The 18,306-nt window shown below is 42.3% G+C and overlaps 2 protein-coding genes across 4 annotated transcripts in view; one reads left to right on the top strand and one right to left on the bottom strand.

The window, feature by feature from the left end:
• The window catches only part of TECPR2 (tectonin beta-propeller repeat containing 2), a 39,603-nt gene extending 33,548 nt beyond the window's left edge, over positions 1–6,055 (bottom strand). The window contains exons 1-5 of one of the 2 annotated variants that reach the window (XM_069858829.1): positions 5,976–6,055; positions 2,584–2,868; positions 2,342–2,470; positions 1,869–2,000; positions 123–280 (exon numbers count right to left, since the gene is read on the bottom strand). In XM_069858829.1, the coding sequence (XP_069714930.1) occupies positions 123–280; positions 1,869–2,000; positions 2,342–2,470; positions 2,584–2,817 (653 nt within the window). In that variant the 5' untranslated portion in view covers positions 2,818–2,868; positions 5,976–6,055. The other variant, XM_069858830.1, reaches the window with a different exon arrangement.
• A 2,531-nt stretch (positions 6,056–8,586) lies between these two features.
• CINP (cyclin dependent kinase 2 interacting protein) lies at positions 8,587–15,956 on the top strand. 2 transcript variants are annotated; one of them, XM_069858863.1, is made up of 5 exons: positions 8,587–8,633; positions 10,847–11,015; positions 12,180–12,306; positions 13,903–14,032; positions 15,686–15,956. In XM_069858863.1, the coding sequence occupies exons 1-5, from the start codon at positions 8,627–8,629 to the stop codon at positions 15,886–15,888; spliced, it is 636 nt and encodes a 211-aa protein (XP_069714964.1). In that variant the 5' UTR covers positions 8,587–8,626; the 3' UTR covers positions 15,889–15,956. The 2 variants fall into 2 exon arrangements, with proteins under 2 accessions (XP_069714964.1, XP_069714962.1); XM_069858861.1 differs by lacking the exon at positions 8,587–8,633 and adding an exon at positions 9,822–9,846.
• Positions 15,957–18,306: the final 2,350 nt, after the last annotated feature.

Below are 18,306 nucleotides of genomic sequence, written 5' to 3'. Positions count from 1 at the left end.
AACTTTCTATGAGCAGACTGCTGTACTGTATTAATTTCACTGCTTAGATCACTTTTTCTGTAATTCACTCTGAAAAGCTAGTATTAATAGATGTGTCTGCATGAAGATTTTATGAGGGTTACTTTTTTCTGGGCTGTGTTCCAACTTGCTTGACAGATTTCTCTTCTGTGTAAAAAAGTAGAGTGCGTTGTAAAGTAGAGACAAGCAGCACTTTCTGGTTGTAATCCAACTGGACAATCGAAGATGGCTCTTCCAACACTAGGCTGGAGTTGCAAATACCCTTCAAAGATACATGCAATTAACAAGAGTCAATCTTTCTGAAAATATAAAGTTAATAACTAACACTTCAAAGAAATTAATAAACCCAAGAAAGAGAAAATAAGCACACAAACAAAATCTTTTTAACTACTGTTGCACAGAGTTCACTTAATTACTGGGGAATGCCTTTATGCAGACAAGAGGGGAGTCAGACTGCACGTACCACAATGGCACATTTATGAAATTCAGTTCCTCTTGGGATGTTAGCTAGTGCATTTCACTTGAAATCAACAGAAATTCTAAGACATATTTTCTTCCTTCTCCACTGGCAGGTCATACAATGCTGAGACAATCGTTACATTTGGAGATGTTGAACATTTTTGTTAATCGAATGAGGAACAGTCCTAAGTAAATCAGAGTGGATGCAGTTTAAACTTTCCTCCGATACAGAAATTCAGTTTAGTGCTTATTTTGATGCTGTCTCAGATCTTAAATTAATGAGACCTTTGAAAGATTCCATTTACTGGTAACATGCTAGTGACCCAGTAGAACTCAAATATTCCTTTCATTCTGCACTCCAGACTGAGATGTGGAACAATTCCAAAAAAGAACTTCTTAAATATAGTGAATCAGCAACGCAACATCATTCAAAAGTACCCTTTTCAAACAAAAAAGAAACTGGCAGAAAGCTGAAGGAAGGTAAGAGTTATTTCAGACAGAAATGTGATAACATGAGAAGGATCACAGAATGGTTTGGACTGGAAGGGACCTTAAAGCCCACCCAGTCCAAACCCCCCACGCAATGGACAGGGACATGTCCCACTAGATCAGGTTGCCTAAGGTCCCATCCAACCTAGCCCTGAACACGTCCAGGGATGCAGCATCCACAGCTTCCCTGGGCAACCCATGCCAGTGCCTCACCCTCATCATGAAGTACTTCCTCTTAATGTCTAGTCTAAATCTTCCCCCTCCAATTTTAAGCCATTCCCTGTCATCCTATCACTACATGGCCTTGTAAAAAGTCCCTCCCCACCTTTCATGTAGCCCCCTTTCAGGTACTGGAAGACCTCCTCAGAGCCTTCTCTTCTCCAGGCTTAACAACCGCAACTCTCTCCGCCTGTCCTCATAGTAGAGGTGCTCCAGCCCTCTGATCATCTTTGTAGCCCTCCACTGGACCCGTTCCAACAGCTCCATATCCATCTTATGCTGAGGATTCCAGAACTGGACATGGTACTCCAGGTGGGGTCTGAGATAGGCAGAATCACCTCCCTCGACCAGCCGGCCACCCTACTTTTGATGCAGCCCAGGACACACTTCGCCTTCTGGGCTGCGAGCACGCACTGCCAGCTCATGTCAAGCTTCTCATCTATCAGCACCCCCAAGGCCTTCTCCATCCAAAATAATCACCATTTTTCAAACTGTTTTTATAAAAGGTAAGGCAATTGTGGAGGGCACTCAATGGTTGGCTGGCTGGCTGTAGGGACACTTGGCCAAATGTATGCATACCCATAAAGCAGTAAAACTAAACACACAATACTAAGCAATTTAACTAGCTTCTAAATATTTAAACACTGTAAATGGGAATTAAGGTCTCTGTAATAAATGCTCACCTGGTCTAGGTCTAGCGCAGAGTAGACAATCTTCCCTCTGTCATCTCCAGAGAATAATTTCATGCCATTGGGACTCCAAGCTAAAGCTGTAATGCTACTTTTGTGGATACCAGCAACATCAAATCTCCGAAGCTGTGAAACAATACCAAGGCATAACAAGGAGCACAAGGGAAACTGAGACACAAAGCCTATTCAGTGACTGACTGATAAATTTGAGATAAAGACAAAAGTGCAGGTTGCTCTAATTTTTATTTAGCACAAAAAAAACCCAACCAAACAAAAAACCCACCACCAAATCACTCATAAGATTTCCAAAGCATTTTTGATTAAATATATGAAGGCCAAAACATATTCACAGATATTTCATCAGGGAAAATTTTCTAGTTTTAAGTACTATAGAGAAACATGACAAGACTCCACTAGGATTCACCATACTAAACCTCACAGAAGTTGTGTCAAATGCAAAGATTTACCTGTTTGTTTCTTCCAGGTAATGAAGACACAAGCTGAAAAACTGCAACCCGACCTGAGGCGGTACCAACAGCAACTAGATCATCAAAACAACTCAACAGCTTTACAAAAGTAATAGATTCACTCTTCCCCTGTTGAAAGAAACCATAGACAAAACACGCAAAGTTAACGAGAGACAAGTAGCAGCTCAACTCTGAACAACTCAAGTTCTTTAGAAGAGGTGAGAGTAGAAATTAGTATTTACCTCAAAGTTGTATTTTTTCATCTGGTTTAAATGTCTGCAGTAGAGATAAAGCATTCCAATGCTGCTCCCCACAGCAATGTAGTCTCCATTGGTATCAAGTGCTGTCAGGTATACCACAATAGAGCGAAAACCTTTCTGTATCTTTGTAGGAATGGCATTGAGAAGATAATATAAGGGACAAAACTCCTTAAATATAACCGGTGATACCACAGATGCCATAGCAAGTATTGGCATCAGCAATTTTAAGGCTGAAATAAACACATCTACTTGACCACATAAGGAAATCTGAAAGACAAAAGACACATCATTAACTCCTGTAGGAAGAGCAAATTGTTAACAGAAAGTCATCAGTTAGCAAGTAGGGATGCAGAAATTCTCAGGTTCTGCTTTGTATAAGGAAAAAGCAAGTTAAACTCTTCTAGTGAATGTATGTTATTTTTAGAACAACCTTTTTCTTCAGAATAAGCTTATTTCTTACGTTCAGACAGTATCTGAGGATGTATGGCAACCACTAAATATGGTATAATCACTTCTCCTTGCAGCTGCGAGCTTGTCAAAGCTGAGTTCAAATGCAGTATTTCTTCTCAGCTGGCTAGTGCATGAACCAAAAGGCTCTGACACTGAATCTATGTGGTGTATTCCTTCATCTACCTGCAAACTCCACCCTCAATCCTCTCAGCGCTGAGTGCATGGGATATTCACTGTGTGAGACAGTGCTGTAAGAGTGAAGTGTCAAACTAACATTCATATTCAACTACTTAATGCTCCACACCCCACTAAAAACATGGCTGAGAAACAATTCAGTTAGAGCTACACCTGCTATATAATCAAATAAAACCCAAAAAATAAGAATAGGGTGTGAAGAAAGGTACAATGCAAAAGTAAAAAAAAAAAACCGTCAAACAGACACAGGAAAACACTCATGTTGCAACTGAATTTCGAAAGATGAGGAGAAAACAGAAAAGAGTACCATGTTCCTCTGTTTCCCTTTACAGTTAAGCAAATAACTTCATGCTACTAAGCAACACTGTAAATATAATTAGGGTACAATTATGTTATCTTTTTAAGAATAATCGAAACAAAGATTCTGTCTCCCTTGTTCGAGAAAAAAAAGGTAGTTGGAGCTCCTCACAGTAATAATGTACTGAGGTCTTCACAAAAAGCTGATATGACCATGACATGCATAAAGGTATTTTAAAAAGTTAATTAAAACCAGTAATTTTTCTCACTGTGGGGCGACAGCCTTGACAAGAACATTTTGCAGCAGTAGCTGTGCTCCTCACGGATGACTTTGGAACATAGAAAAGGAAAGTAATCTTTACTTCTTGAGTTTTACTTTGCCACAGGCAACTCTGATTAACAAAATTATTTAACATCTGTCAAAATACCTGCCGTTTTCTAAGTCAAGGCTTTCAGATTTCTGTACAGGTTTTCTATGCTTGTTTTAGCCCACAACATTGAAGATTTTCTTAAGCTTCAAAGTTATAACTTCCTTAGAGAAATGAAAACAGAAACATGCCAATTGAAGTTAAAAACACTACTAAATACTCAAAATTATTCTACAAAGTATTCCTACTGCAATCTGTATGATACAACCTCTTCTGCCTAGTTTTCATTTCTCCAGGGATGGAACATGGTATCTGTTTGGCAGCTTCACACATTGCTTACAATGTATAATGACTAAATTAGAAAAATATACAACTCTTCTTGTTTAATATCTCCATTACTCTGAAAAGTCTCAGTGTCTCAATTTTCAAACAATTTCAGCTACTGCGCAAGAGGATTCAGACCATTGGCTTTGGGCCCTGCAACACTTGCTGTCAACATGTAATTCCACTAAATCCAGAGGGATTACTTCCCTGACATTACTCATTCAAGCCCATGTTAGACAAGACCACAGGAATAAAGATCGGTTACTGAACCTATATTTTACCTGTATTACAAAACCTACTAGTGAATAAGCTAGCAGCAGTTATTAGATGATAATAGTGATGAATTTTACTGCTTGCTAGAGTTCAGAAATTAATTCCACTCTCCTCCAGTGTTTACTGTCTGTCATGACGCTATTTTCACAAAATATCACAAGGATTAGCTGATTAATGTATCCAAGTTATTTCAAAATGAAGAGTTCATTTCAGAGGTATTTACTAAATTAACAGAAAACCTCAGTGTATCACCACTCTTTTACAACATTTTCAAATACTGTCTATATCCTACTCTGTATTTTAGGTCTCCCTCCCTTTCCTTCATCATTTACTACCTTCTACCTACAGTCCACTAAACAGAGAACTCCCTCCTAAAGTCTCATTTGCTGTTCTAAGCATTCTGCTTTGCTCGTTTAGTAATTTCACTAGCTGCTGGTCTTTTTTCTTTCTTTCTTTTTCCTAATAAAATAAAACCCAGTTTGTTCCAAGCCTCACACATACAATCTTCCTCTGTCTAATCTCAGTTTCTAACACTTCTCAGCCACTGCCTCATGAATTTCACATATTTTGGTTTTTAAGTGCCCTTTGTCACTCCTACAGTTCTCATCCGTCATCATCCAAAGCTGCTCTTGCAGCTGGAACCATCTCACACTCCCCAGTTGCCAAAGGACTTTGCCAATCCTCAAAATGCATTTTCTCTTTTAGTTTCTGTCACTTATCCTTCCAGCTCAACTAAAACAGTAAAAACATACTAATGCACTACAAACTACGGGATTTTGTGTTATTCAGAAAATACTCTTACACTTTCCTCTACAACAACCCTATCCACAACCTGATGCATGTCTTGTAAGTTTACACTTAATTTAAAAAAAAAGAAAAAAAAAATTTGATAGTTCCCCCCCCCCCAGATAACACTGAGAGGAATTATTTCTTGTCACATACTAAGCTAAATTTTAATACACTGCCGTCAGGTTAGGGTTATCACTCTTCATAAAATTTACTGCAATCTGATGGCAAAATTGTAAAAAAACAGACTAAGCTTTGCACATGGAAAATGGTTTATAAAGACTAGTTAAAAAAATATATTAATGAGCTGTAATTTCTTGCCATCATACACAAGATGAGCTGCTTATAGACTAACAAAACATTTGCACTGCTCAAGTGAAACCAAAGCTCGAATCACCACTTTACTAAAAACACTAATTAATTAACTTTACATAAACGTATAAAGGATTAGAGAATTACAGTGTGGCATCCATAACCAAAAACTCTGCACCACAAATCTCTGCTTTTGAGACTAGAAGTCTTCAGCATTCTCCTAATCACAGCTGTGTATCACAAGTAGTTTCTTTCTCCTTTTTAACAGCTTTAGGATTATTTGTCATCTGGTTTTCCTGCTTCAATAATCAAAGGTGAACAGTAGATATTACCTATTTTCTCAGAAAGGTTTTGGAATTGGACATGCACGTTCACTCTGTGTCAGCCGCAGTTATTCTGAAGTACAGGACAGCTGTACAGGGCAAATCAGCTTGTGCTAAGCAGCTATCCTGCAGCAGAGATAAAGCAGAGAAAAACACCTTATGTTGTACATCAAAAACAACCACTAGACAATGAGAGCTCTTCCTCCACAATTCACAAAATACATAACAAGTTCTTAAATATCGCATTCAAGGCCATGTTTTGAAACTCAAACCTTATTTTTTTTTCTTCTCCGGCCTCAGAAACAGGAATAAAGCTTAACGCGGCCTAACATGAGAGATAATCTCATGGTTAAATAGGTCGGTAGTGGTTAAAGATTCAGTGCCAGGGTCTGCTACAGATTGACTGCAGGAGGCTAAAGCGGTCACTGCATTTCTCTGAGCCCAACTGTCCTGTCTGCATGAAAGGAACAACAGGTCTGGGGGGTTTTTTAATTCTTTGGCATAAAATTTTAAGTTTAAGCTCTTCAGAATATGGACAAACTCATGCATATGACTGCAGCTAAACACCACAGTCTCTGATCCTAGCTAGGTCCTGCCAATTAAAAAGAAAAGCTGTTTTATTTTCTAATACTGCTCACATTTCTAGCCTCAGGAGCTGCCACATCTACAGAGCTTTCCACAGCAAACAGTTGCCAGGCAGAGGGGACAACACAAACTCCCAGTCCTCTGGAATGAGGCGCTCTGCTTTCACGCACCCCACTTCCACGAGGACCAGCCAACACAGAGGGCATGGAGTGACAGGATGAGGGGGAAAGGCTTTAAATTGGAGGGGAAAAGACTTAGGTTAAACATCAGGAAAAAATGAGGGTGGTGAGGCACTGGCACGGGTTGCCCAGCAAAGCTGTGGCTGCCCCATCCCTCAAGTTGTTCAAGGCCAGGCTGGATGGGGCCTTGGGCAGCCTCATCAGGTGGGAGGTGTCTGCCCATGGCAGGGGGGTTGGAACTGGATGGGCTTTAAGGTCCCTTCCAACCCAAACCATTTTATGGTTCTATGATTCACGGACTACCAGGCCTGTTGCTCTACATCACTCACAAAATGTTGCGGTTTGGGCTCAAAATTGTTTCTTTTGAAAGAAAAAAGTCAAACCAAACCAACGGAGAGGGGGAGGAAAGAAGGAGCGCCTGGGGCCACAGCCCGTGCATGGTGCTGAGGGGGCCATGGGCATCCCTTTTCTCTAGGAAACCTTCCATGCTCAAACACATTCCAGGGTTCTGGATGAGGTTCCAGACCCTCCCTTCCTCCCGCGCTGCTTCCAAGTGGCCACGGGCAGGGCAGGAGCCACAGGGGCTCCTCACCAGCTGCCCCAGCACAGCCCCCGCACCGCTCACAGAATCACCACGGTGGAAAAGACTTCTTGGATCATCAAGTCCAACCATTCCTATCTGCCACTAAATCACAGAATCATAGAACAGTTTGGATTGGAAGGGACCTTAAAGCCCATCCAGTTCCAACCCCCCTACCACAGGCAGGGACATCTCACCAGACCAGGCTGCCCAAGGCCCCATCCAATGTGGCCCTGAACACCTCCAGGGATGTGGCATCACAGCTTCCCTGGGCAACCTGTGCCAGAGCCTCACCACTCTCAGCATGAAGAAATTCCTCCTTATGTCTAGTCTACATCTGCCCCTCTTTAGCTTATGTCTGTTCTCCCTCATCCTATTACCACAAGCTTTTATGAACAGTCCCTCTCCAGATTTCTTGTAGGCTCTATCCAGGTACTGGGAGGTCTCTATAAAATCTCCCCAGAGCCTTCTCTTCTCCGAGCTGAACAGCCCCAACTCTCTCAGACTGTCCTCACAGCAGAGGTGCTCCAGCTCTCGGACCATCTTTGTAGCCCTCCCCCGGACCTGTTCCAACAGCTCTGTCTCCTAGTTATGCTGAGGATTCCAGAACTGCACACAATACTCCAGGTGAGGTCTCACAAGAGAGGAACAGAGGAGCAGAATCCCCTCCCTCATCCTGCTGGCCATGCTCCTTTGATGCAGCCCAGGACACCGCTGGCCTTCTGGGCTGTGAGCACACGTTGCCAGCTCAGGTTGAGCTTCTCATCGACCAGCATCCCAAGCCCTTCTCCGCAGGGCAGCTCTCATCATCCCCCAGCCTGCACTGTACCGTGCCCCTCAGCACCTCGTCTATGCATCTTTTAGAAACCTCCAGGGATGGGGACTTCACCACCTCCCTGGGCAGCCTGTGCCAGTGTCCGATGACCCTTTCTGTGAAAAATTTCTTTCGGATGTCCAGTCTGAACCTCCCCTTGCGGAGCTTGAGGCCATTCCCCCTTGTCCTGTTCCCTGTCACTTGGGAGAAGAGGCCAGCTCCCTCCTCTCCACAAGCTCCTTTCAGGTAGTTGTAGAGAGCAATGAGGTCTCCCCTCAGCCTCCTCTTCTCCAGGCTAAACACCCCCAGCTCTCTCAGCCGTTCCCCGTAACACTTGTTCCCCAGCCCGCTCCCCAGCTTCGTTGCTCTCCTCCGGACCCGCCCTGGAGCCCCCGGGGCTCCCGCACCCCCAGCGCAGCCCCCGCCAATCGCTCTCACCGCTCGGCCCCGCGCCGCTCCCCGGGCTCCGCGGCGGCCATGGCGGCGGGCGGGGCGCGCGGGGCGGGGCCGGACGTGGCGCAGCTTCCGCGGGAGCCGCCATGGCGGGTGAGCGCGCGCCGCCCCGGGGAGGGGTGGGCCGGGGAGGTGGTGGGAGCGGGAACAGGGGCAGTGAGGGCGCGGAGAGGAGAGGGGTGAGGCGGCGGAGTCCTCAGAGCCACCAGAGTCCCGTGTCCGACGTGGACCTGTTAGAGAGAAGATGCTCAGAGGGCTGGAGCACCTCCCACGCGAGGACAGGCGGAGATAGTTGGGGTTGTTCAGCCTGGAGAAGAGAAGGCTCCGAGGAGACCTTAGAGCGACCTTCCAGTACCTGAAGGGGCTACAGGAAAGCTGGGGAGGGACTGTTCACAAAGGCTTGTGGTGATAGGACAAGAGGAAATGGGCATAAACTGGAAAGGGGCAGATTTAGACTAGACATAAGGAGGAATTTCTTCACCATGAGCGCAGTGAGGCACTGGCACAGGTTGCCCAGGGAAGCTGTGGCTGCCCCATCCCTGGAGGTGTTCAAGGCCAGGTTGGATGAAGCTTTGAGCAGCCTGATCTAGTGGGATGTCCCTGCCCATGGCAGGGGGCTGGAACTGGATGGGCTTTAAGGTCTCTTCCAACCCAAACTATTCTATGATTCTATGCTCCACTCTCCTCAGACCCCACCTGAGTCCTGTGTCCAGCTCTGGGGTCCTCAGCGCAGGAAGGACATGGAGCTGTTGGAGCTAAGGTGATCAGAGGGCTGGAGCACCTCCCATATGAGGACAGGCTGAGAGGTGGGGTTGTTCAGCCTGGAGAAGAGAAAGCTCCAAGGAGATCTTAGAGCATCGTTCAGAACTGAGAGGAGACACAGAAAAGCTGGGGAGGGGCTCTTTATCGGGGAGTGCAGGGATAGGATGAGGAGGAATGGTTTTAAGCTGAAAGAGGGGAGATTTAGATCAGGTATTTGGAATAAATTATTTCCTCTGCAGGTGGTGAGGCACAGGAAGAGGTTGCCCAGGGAAGTTGTGGCTGCCCCATCCCTGGAGGTGTTCAAGGCAAGGTTGGATGAGGCTTTGAGCAACCTGATTCAGTGGGAGATGTCCCTGCCCATGCCAGGGGGGTTGGAACTGGATGATCTTTAAGGTCCCTTCCAACCTGAACCATTCTGTGATCTGTGAAAATAGATGAGGTGTCTGTGGAGCCCTGCCAGTCACCAGCATGTGGATGTGGGCAAGGAAGGTTCCAGTACTTTGCTTGTGACCCCAGGAGAAGCGAGTGACACCCATGGTGTGCTGTATGTAGGGGCTTCACGTTTGTGACCTCTTTTCTAGCATCTCTGAATAAAAGTTAAAAATGGGAACCATGCCGGCAGAGCTACAAGTGTTGCTGTTCTGCTTCAAGCTGAGCTGACTGCTCCATTGCTCCCTGGAGCCAGGCCCGGGGTGTGAAGGTGGGGCTTGGCCAGAACAGCGGCTGGTGGCTCTGCCCCTGAGGTAATGCTACCTGGAAGCAGAGCCATGGATAGCAGGTCTCTCTTCCTGCAAGCTCCTCTAACGACACTTCATGGTACAAGTGGTAGGGTGAGAGGAAGTGGTTTCAAGTTTTGCTAGGGGAGATTTCGATTGTATATTAGGAAAAAATTATTTACTAAAACAGTGGTCAAACATTGGAACAGGCTGCCCAGGGAAGTGTTGGAGTCACCATCCCGGGAGGTGTTGAGGAAGCTTGTAGATATGGCCCCTGGGGATGTGGTTTGGTAGGCACAGTTGTGGTCGGCTGACAGTTGGACTTGATGATCTTAAGAGTTTTGTTCTGACCATAATGATTCTATGAAATGTGGGCTTTATGGTCGGTAGTAGAGCACCCACTGTCTTCAGTAGGACCCAGCTTTCTCCCAGGCAGTTCCAGTTCTTGAGTAGACGTCAGTTGATTCAGATGTTCACGGCACTTGCGCTGCATGCATACAATAATTGTTGCCATGATTTTTACCATTGCACACTGTTAGCGTTCACTAGATCGGTCAATACTGCAAAGCTGCTGCTGCCCAGGTTACACTACTGCGTCTTAGAGCATGCCTGCATTTTTTTAACATGATTTTCTTGTAAACAGCTATAAGGCTGTTAGATGAGGAATTAGGTTTCATGTCTGAAGACAGTTAATGTAAATTCCATTTTGCTTTAATCAATATTCAGCAGTAAAGCAAGAAAATCATTCACACAAGCAGCTGCTGGACAGCACACCAGTTTGGTTCTGTATGCTTTAAAGAGCTTGGATTTCTATATTTTCTCCTACAGCAAAAAGTCCTGTTGATGGTACTCCAAGAAGACCTGTTTTATCTGTCAGTGCGAGAAAAATTAAAGATAATGCAGCAGACTGGCATAATTTAATGATGAAATGGGAGAGGCTGAATGATGACGGATTTACTACAGCTAACAAAATAGTCAACATGAAGATTGGTGAACAGTAAGTACACGTATACATGCAAGTAAAGATAGCATAAAGATTTACTTTATTGAGAAATTAATATTTTTTTTTCTTAGGTAGAAAAGTGTTTTTGGAGATAGGGCAAAAAACATCAGACTGAATAAGCTAGCTCTTAGGTCAAGCTCAGCAGTTGCATTTCTTGGTTACATGAACTATTTACGTTCAAATAGTAAGTGTCTCGTAAAGATTAAAATAATCTCATAAAGTAATGATACTGGCAAGAAATGGAAAATGTTTATTATACACAGACAAGCACAACAGGTATTTAAAATACTTACATGACTTACAAAGTTAGAATCTAATCCTGTAGATCTCAGCCCACGTGAGTTCCCTCACTCTCTTGCATTTTACACTGAGGCCAGCATTACCAAATTTCACTCAAGTCAAAAGTTCAACAGAGTTTAAGGAAGAATCAATAATTTACATAGATAAAAAAGTTATAACAGTGATGATTACAAAAAAAAGAAAAACCAACACACACATGCACACACTTCATGCTATAAGAAAAATGATAATTAAGAGGGTTTTGAGAAGGAACTTCTGCAGAGTCCTGACAGCTGAACAAGGCTTGTTCTGACAGGGTTCTGGCAGCTACAAGTTCAGGAGTATTTTGTTGTGATGATGTCAGATATTGCTTTCGCTCTCCAGCAACTCGCTGTCTCCTGTCTAAGTTTACAGTTTCTGTGAGGAGGTCAACAAGACAAGACACGTAGCTGCACATCAGCTGCTCTGAGTTCACAATTTAGTCTCTTAGCTTACATCGTACATGGAGTTGAGTTTGTGGTGAGGCACCGTATTGTCAGTTGGAGCAGCCAAAGCTTTGGCATGCCTTGTCCGTTACGAGAGAATAACCTCCAATGCAGGAGTAAGGTAAAGTGGGAAGAGGTGTTATCATAACACCTGTAACTGTTTTTTCAAGCGCTTGCTCTTAAAGTAGAGTAATTCTGTGTTCCTCTGAAGATTATGGTACCAGCCCAAATTGCTTGCATGGCTAGCTGTGTCTTTTACTGTTTTTTATGGAGGAACTCTCATGAGCAGCCTGTGAAAGAGATTTTGAGGAATCAGTCCACGTGGATTTTAAATCTGCGCAGATCGAGTAAACCTAGGTACAGTTGTTTACTCTGCCTTATGTTTCTATTTTAGATTTCAAGACAACAAGCTGGAGATAGCATGTGATAACAGTGCCACAGAATCTGAAAAGCCAACTCCAAAATACAACGAAGAACTGGACAATTGCTGTTCAAAATTACTGGAGACCTTACAGCACATGGTAGTGCTCATTTTTCAGTCCTAGTCAGTATGAGTCAGTTTCTAGTATGTTCAAGGAAATGTCCTCAAATATTTGTTGTAAACAGAAAATTGGGATTTTTATTCAAAATTCTCTGGCTTCGAACCTAAATGATTATAAATCCAGTGTGTGCCATTTATTTGTTTGGTTGGTTAATTTGAAAGTTAGTTTTATATGTGCCTTCTCTGCCTTCTCCTAATAACTCTACTCATCCCTCTATAAAGTGATGTTCTGAAAAAGAGTTGTACAGAAGATACATTCTAAAACTGCACCTGTTTCCTGTTTTCTCACCCTGAATATTCCCTCTGTTTAGAACAGAATAAGCAATGCAGAAAGCAGTGCTTTACCTGCCGTCATATCCTTGCAGCTATCTTTGATCAGATGTAACGCAGTTATATTTTTAGTTTGGCTACCTGCGTTTTCTGTGCAGAATTCCTTCTCTAGAGAGCAGAGTAAGATAATTATTATGTAACCCACCTCCTTTTTTCTGGGTGTGTTGCTAGGAATTAATGTCTCCTGTCAGTCAGTTTGACAGCAAACAAAAAATCTTTTTTTTTTTTGCCTGATACTGTAATTTAAAGTTCTGATTAAAAATAACTTTTACAGCCTTCTGCCACAGTGGAGGCCTGTTAAGAAGATTATCAATAGATTTTTAATTCTTTTTTTTTTTTTGTAGACCAGTGCTGTGTTTAGAATGAGCAGGAAAGCAGCTAGATTTTCCTCAAGTTTTGCTCTGTGGGGAAAAAGTAACAGTAATTTGGTTTTTTCCCTTCCCTGCCTCTTGAGGTAGTTTTGTATTCAGACTACCAGAAGCGTTGACGCAATTTTTTATTGCTCCTGAGTAACAGAAGACTAAGCAGCCACTGTTAGATTGGGTACTAAACATAGCTACCACAGACAGATTGTATTTTTCATTCTTTGTGAGTCTATGCCAGCTTACAAGTTTATAGAAATACCTGTATTTTAGCTTCTTGACTTAAAGATACTGCCTCCAGGCTCCATTTTGTTGGAAATGTTAGTCCCTGTCAGTAAAGCACGAAGTCAGGTGAAAATGAAGGAAGTGAATGCAATGAGTTGTTTCTCAAAGCAAGCTTGTTAAATCAACCTAGATATATTGTCAGTTGTAGCTTGAGCTGTTTTTCTTTCCTGCCGCTGATTTCTTGGTATTTTAAGTCATCTTGACATGGTAACATATGAAAGCATGTGTTTATAGGGTTCATGCCACACTTGTTCATAGACAGTCTGATGTTTTTCCCCAGTACTTAATTGCTATAGGAAGGACTCAGGGAAAGGTGAGAAAATGGGAGTGCGCTTTAATAAATTTCTACATGGGTGAAACGAAAGAATTGTGCAAAATCAGGGTCAGTAATTCATATGTATAGTGTTCAGAATTGCCAGACATCTCATTACATCTCTGTATAAATTCCAGCTTTGATTCTTGTCTGGAGTTTAAAAAAGTGAGTTAGAAATGTTAAGACTAAGTAGTCTTCAGAAGAAGTGTTTTTAAAAAGTGTTTAAGATGATAGTAGCCTAGTGTTCCCAAGATGTTTGTTAACATTACATGTTCATCATTTTCAGACGAAAATACAACAGAAAATGGAAAAGCTTACTTCAACTACTAATGCAATCTGTGCCTTGGAGACATACCACCATGGAGCTGGAAATTGCACAGCCCCCTTCTTTCATACATGGACTACGCCATACTTCTGTAAGTAAAATATTGATTATCTTAGCTAATTGCATCGTTTTGGTGATGTAACTAATTTAGGACTGGAAAATAAACCCTTTTATCTGAATGTTTTACCTCAGAGAGGGTATCTGTCTCCTGTATAATTGACCAATCAATAAACACATGAATGCACCGCTTGGCTGAGGGCTGCTGCTGCTGACTGCTTGGATGAATTGCCAAGTATTGTCTGACATGCAACAATTACAGCACAAAACTCAGCTTGTCAGCAGCTTACAGTGCCCAGGCAACAACAGCCACAGTCTTTGGAGAGACAGACCTATTTGCAACTTGATAGTGTTAAGCCATAGACTGACTTGTTCCTTGACACGGAAATGAAATCTTTGAATGCAAAGAACAAGCTGTGCCTCAGTTAATTCTCAGGCATCCAAAGAAAAATTCCTCTGATCCCAGTGTCAGTCAAGACAAGTAAAGAAATGCTCAGTTACTCTCTAACTCTTGGTATCGATCCTTTTAGCATTCAGTTGATGGCAGAAGGTGCTGCCTCCCAACTCATGTTACCGTGGTTTTCAAGCTGTTTGAATTCAAGCGAAGCCTGATTGCATGCAAACTAACTGCCTTTTTGTGAAGTAAAAGTCATACCTTTGTGAATCCCTGCTTCTTACTTCACTACCACAAATTAGTGGAAATCTTAATATTAGTTTGTGCCAGCTTAAAAGGCTAAGAATGACAAAAGACAAATGCTGTCAAAACGCTCCTGAATCCTGGCTGAATCATTAGTGAAGCTCTGTGTTACATTAAAGACTAGATCTTTCTGAAGGTGGTGATAGTTCAGGCTACATTAGAAACACAAGATCAGTTTCTCATTAAAAATAATCTGTATGGTTATTTTTTAGAAAGTCAGGCAACTAAAGATTATTGCATAAATATATGTTATTCCCCCTTACTAGTATTACTAAGAACTAGTGACAATATTCATTTTTACATTACACACTTCAGTTTTGGTCTCTTGTTTTGTTTTGCCATTACATGTCACTGTTGGTATCACTTATCGGTGATCAGTGCCTGACAGCATGTGAGGGCATCCTTTAGATTAGCTAAAACCAACAGTGACTTTTAAGTGTGACGTGGATATTTCAAGACAGCGTTACCAAACAGGTGTCCCAGGGATGTTGTGGCTGCCCCATCCCTGGAGGTGTTCAAGGCCAGGTTGGATGGGGCCGTGGGCAGCCTGGTGTAGAGGTGTCCCTGCCCATGGCAGGGCTGTCGAAACTGGATGATCTTTAAGGTCCCCTCCAACCCAAACTATTCTACGACTCTCTTAATTCTATGGAATTTTAAAATCAACTTTCAGTTATTTGAAAGAATAGCTATAAGTGCTAATTTTACTGTAGGTCTTGAGAGTCAGTACCACTGCTTATTCTAGAATGAAGAGGGGATTCATGTCAAAATCACAAATTTATAAAAAAAAAAAAGTAGAATAAATTGTCTAGCATTTTATATTCTAGTGTACAAACATTATTAATGCTGTAAAAACCAACATGTCTAAACATGGGGAATAGCTTAGGTAAGGTGAGAGGTTTTCTAATGATCAATGAATTGCAGGTATAATCTAACTGTTAGAGAATTGCTGAATGTTCTGGTCAATGTGCTTGGTTTTTCAATCCATTTCAGATGAAGTTTCTCTGAAGCTTTCTGAAATGTACAAGAAGGAACTACAACTCAAGCAAACAATCGTGCAAGAAATTGCTCATACTGCTGACCAAGATCTGATGATGGTGTTTTTATCGTCGTGGTTATATCAGCCCTACATTGAGAACAACAGCAAACTGCTGCTCGAAGCCATGCTGCTGGAAACAGGGCATAGGCAGTGCTAGAAGTTCAGATGTTACGCAGCTTGCTTCTAATGATGCTTACGTGAAACTGAAATGGCAAAGCTTACCAAGTAAGTTGAATATCTGTAAAATTTATTAAAAGTATTTTTCTCTACTTGCATTTATTTTGTCTCAGCAGATATTCCTTTTTCTGCATGAGACAATCTGGTTGCTTTATCCATTTTAAGTGCAATAGGGAGAATCATAGAATCACCGGGTTGGAAAAGATCTCTGAGATCATCGAATCCAACCATACCTATCTGCCACAAAACCATATCCTTAAGTACCTCATCTCCCCATCTTTTAAACATCTCCAGGGATGGTGACTCAGCCACCTCCCTGGGCAGCCTCTGCCAGTGCCTGATGACCCTTTTGGTGAAATTTCTTTTCCTAATGTCCAATCTGAGACTACAGGTAGGAGGGTTAAGTCCCCTATAATACAAACAAGGTGAGCACTACTTGGTAGTCTGGGGAGGATTTGATGTAGTAGACACCTACAGCAAAGAATGTGGCTACTTTCCAAGTCTTGACAGTCTAAGGTCAACACATTTTCTAAGACAACTACATTGTCCGTTTCACCATAGAAATTCAGCACTCCTTATCTTCTGTTTTGTGTTTTTGGCATGACTTAACAGGGCTAGTGCTTTTGTGTTTGCTTTATACATGGGGAAAAGGAAAGGAAAGCTTAAAGGGCAGAATTCAAAAGGAGTTTGGTATGTGGTTCTGAAATGCTGTCACAGACAGTAGTGTGAATTCCAGTTTGGTTTTGATTATGTTGTGGTTAGGTACATCACTCTTGCAGAGTGACCCAAGCCTGAGCTAGCAGCACACAGGGAAGGTTTAAGTGCAACTCACAATTCCACAGCCATTATAGGGAAAAGTCTTGTCTCTTAAAACCCATGGTAACTTTTCTCATTTTAAAGGTGTTTCATGAGAGCAGGTGTTGAATAAAAACAAAACCTGCTTCAGTCATGTCCTTATTCCATATTGTCTGCTTCCCATCTTAGGGCTCTGTGAGTTTTCCCTGGAATTACCATTTCTGATGTCAAGCGGTTTTGCTTTAAAGGTGTGACCCCTCTGTGTTTCTGGTTAGCAGTTGACAAGACAAGAATCGGTGGCTTATACTCTTGCTTTTCTTTTTCACACTGCTTCCTTGGAAAAGAGAGTAGAGAGCTTGTTCAGGAGAAACGGTTAATGCATAAGCTAAGTGCCGAAGTGGAATTCAATACCCTTATTTCCTTTCATCCCTAAAGATGTAATAATCACTGTAGCATTCTACTGTGGCAGACCTGGGTAGCATGGAGAAGCTGCTACACTTACCCAGACTTCACTAACTGTTAGCAGCTCACCTGCAATACCAGCTATTGCAGATGAGCATACTACAATGTGGAAACCACAGTGGTGTCATCAAATTTTATTTAAATCCCTAATGTGTAGTGAATTTAGGCCGTCTGTTTACTTCATTATGATTAATAATCTAAATCCCTGCCACTTGCTGCCTGCATGATCTGCTCCTGTATAAACTCTTGATTTAGATCTCCTGTTTCACACAGTAACAGTGTTCTGAGTGCTGTTGCCTTGCTGTTGTGCCTTGATAGATGTTTACCCTTGATTCTCCTTGAAACAACTATTTGAACTAAAAGACAGCAGCATGCATTGCATGTCACTATGAAATGACCGTAACAGCCGTGGTTCAATGCTGCAAAAAAAGCTAATTAAAACTGTGAGAGATTCTGGAACATGTTTCTGATAGGAAAAGTAGGGTCACTTACTTAACTAGTTCCAGGATGAAACACCACAAGCTTGGAAAGGGAAGGATATGAGCTTCCTGCAAGAACAGAACATACGTGAATTGGAAGTTTTCTCGACATTTTGCTCTGTTCAATGGCAAGGTTGTTTCTAGCAGTTTAACAGTGTTCTTACCCCAGATTTCTAGCATCTAAAAAAGAAATGCTGCTGTCGCTCAAGGAGAATACAAGCAGTTAGGAATAGCTTGGTTGGGTTTTATTTTTCTGTGTGAGCGTTCCACCTAGTTTAACAGCTGCCTTAATTTATCCGAGTATGGCCAGACCCCTGTCGCTATGGAAACACCTTCATACTTGAAAAAGATTTTCCAAGCCGAAAAGGTTGGTTCACTTATAGAATTGTTCTTTTAAGATGAGAGTAGGTGTATTCTATTTCCCAGCATGTTGAAATCAATGGGGAAGGCACAATTGAAGCAGATTTTCATTTTCTGCATAGGTGAAAATTATGGTTTGTTCTTGTTTTCTTAAAGGAAATAAGTGCTTCAGCAAAGAGTCTTCATTTTCGCAGCCACCCTGGCTCATTGACTGCTATCAGACACAGAAAGATTACTGCAAAATCATTGCAGAGATATTTTGCCATTATAAGTCTAAGAAGATGATTGTTATATTTGAAGCT

The sequence above is a fragment of the Phaenicophaeus curvirostris genome, chromosome 5, assembly GCF_032191515.1.
Source record: "Phaenicophaeus curvirostris isolate KB17595 chromosome 5, BPBGC_Pcur_1.0, whole genome shotgun sequence".
Lineage (NCBI taxonomy): Eukaryota > Metazoa > Chordata > Aves > Cuculiformes > Cuculidae > Phaenicophaeus > Phaenicophaeus curvirostris.
Note: the sequence above shows the minus strand (reverse complement) of the source record. Positions and strands in the feature narration are given on the sequence as shown.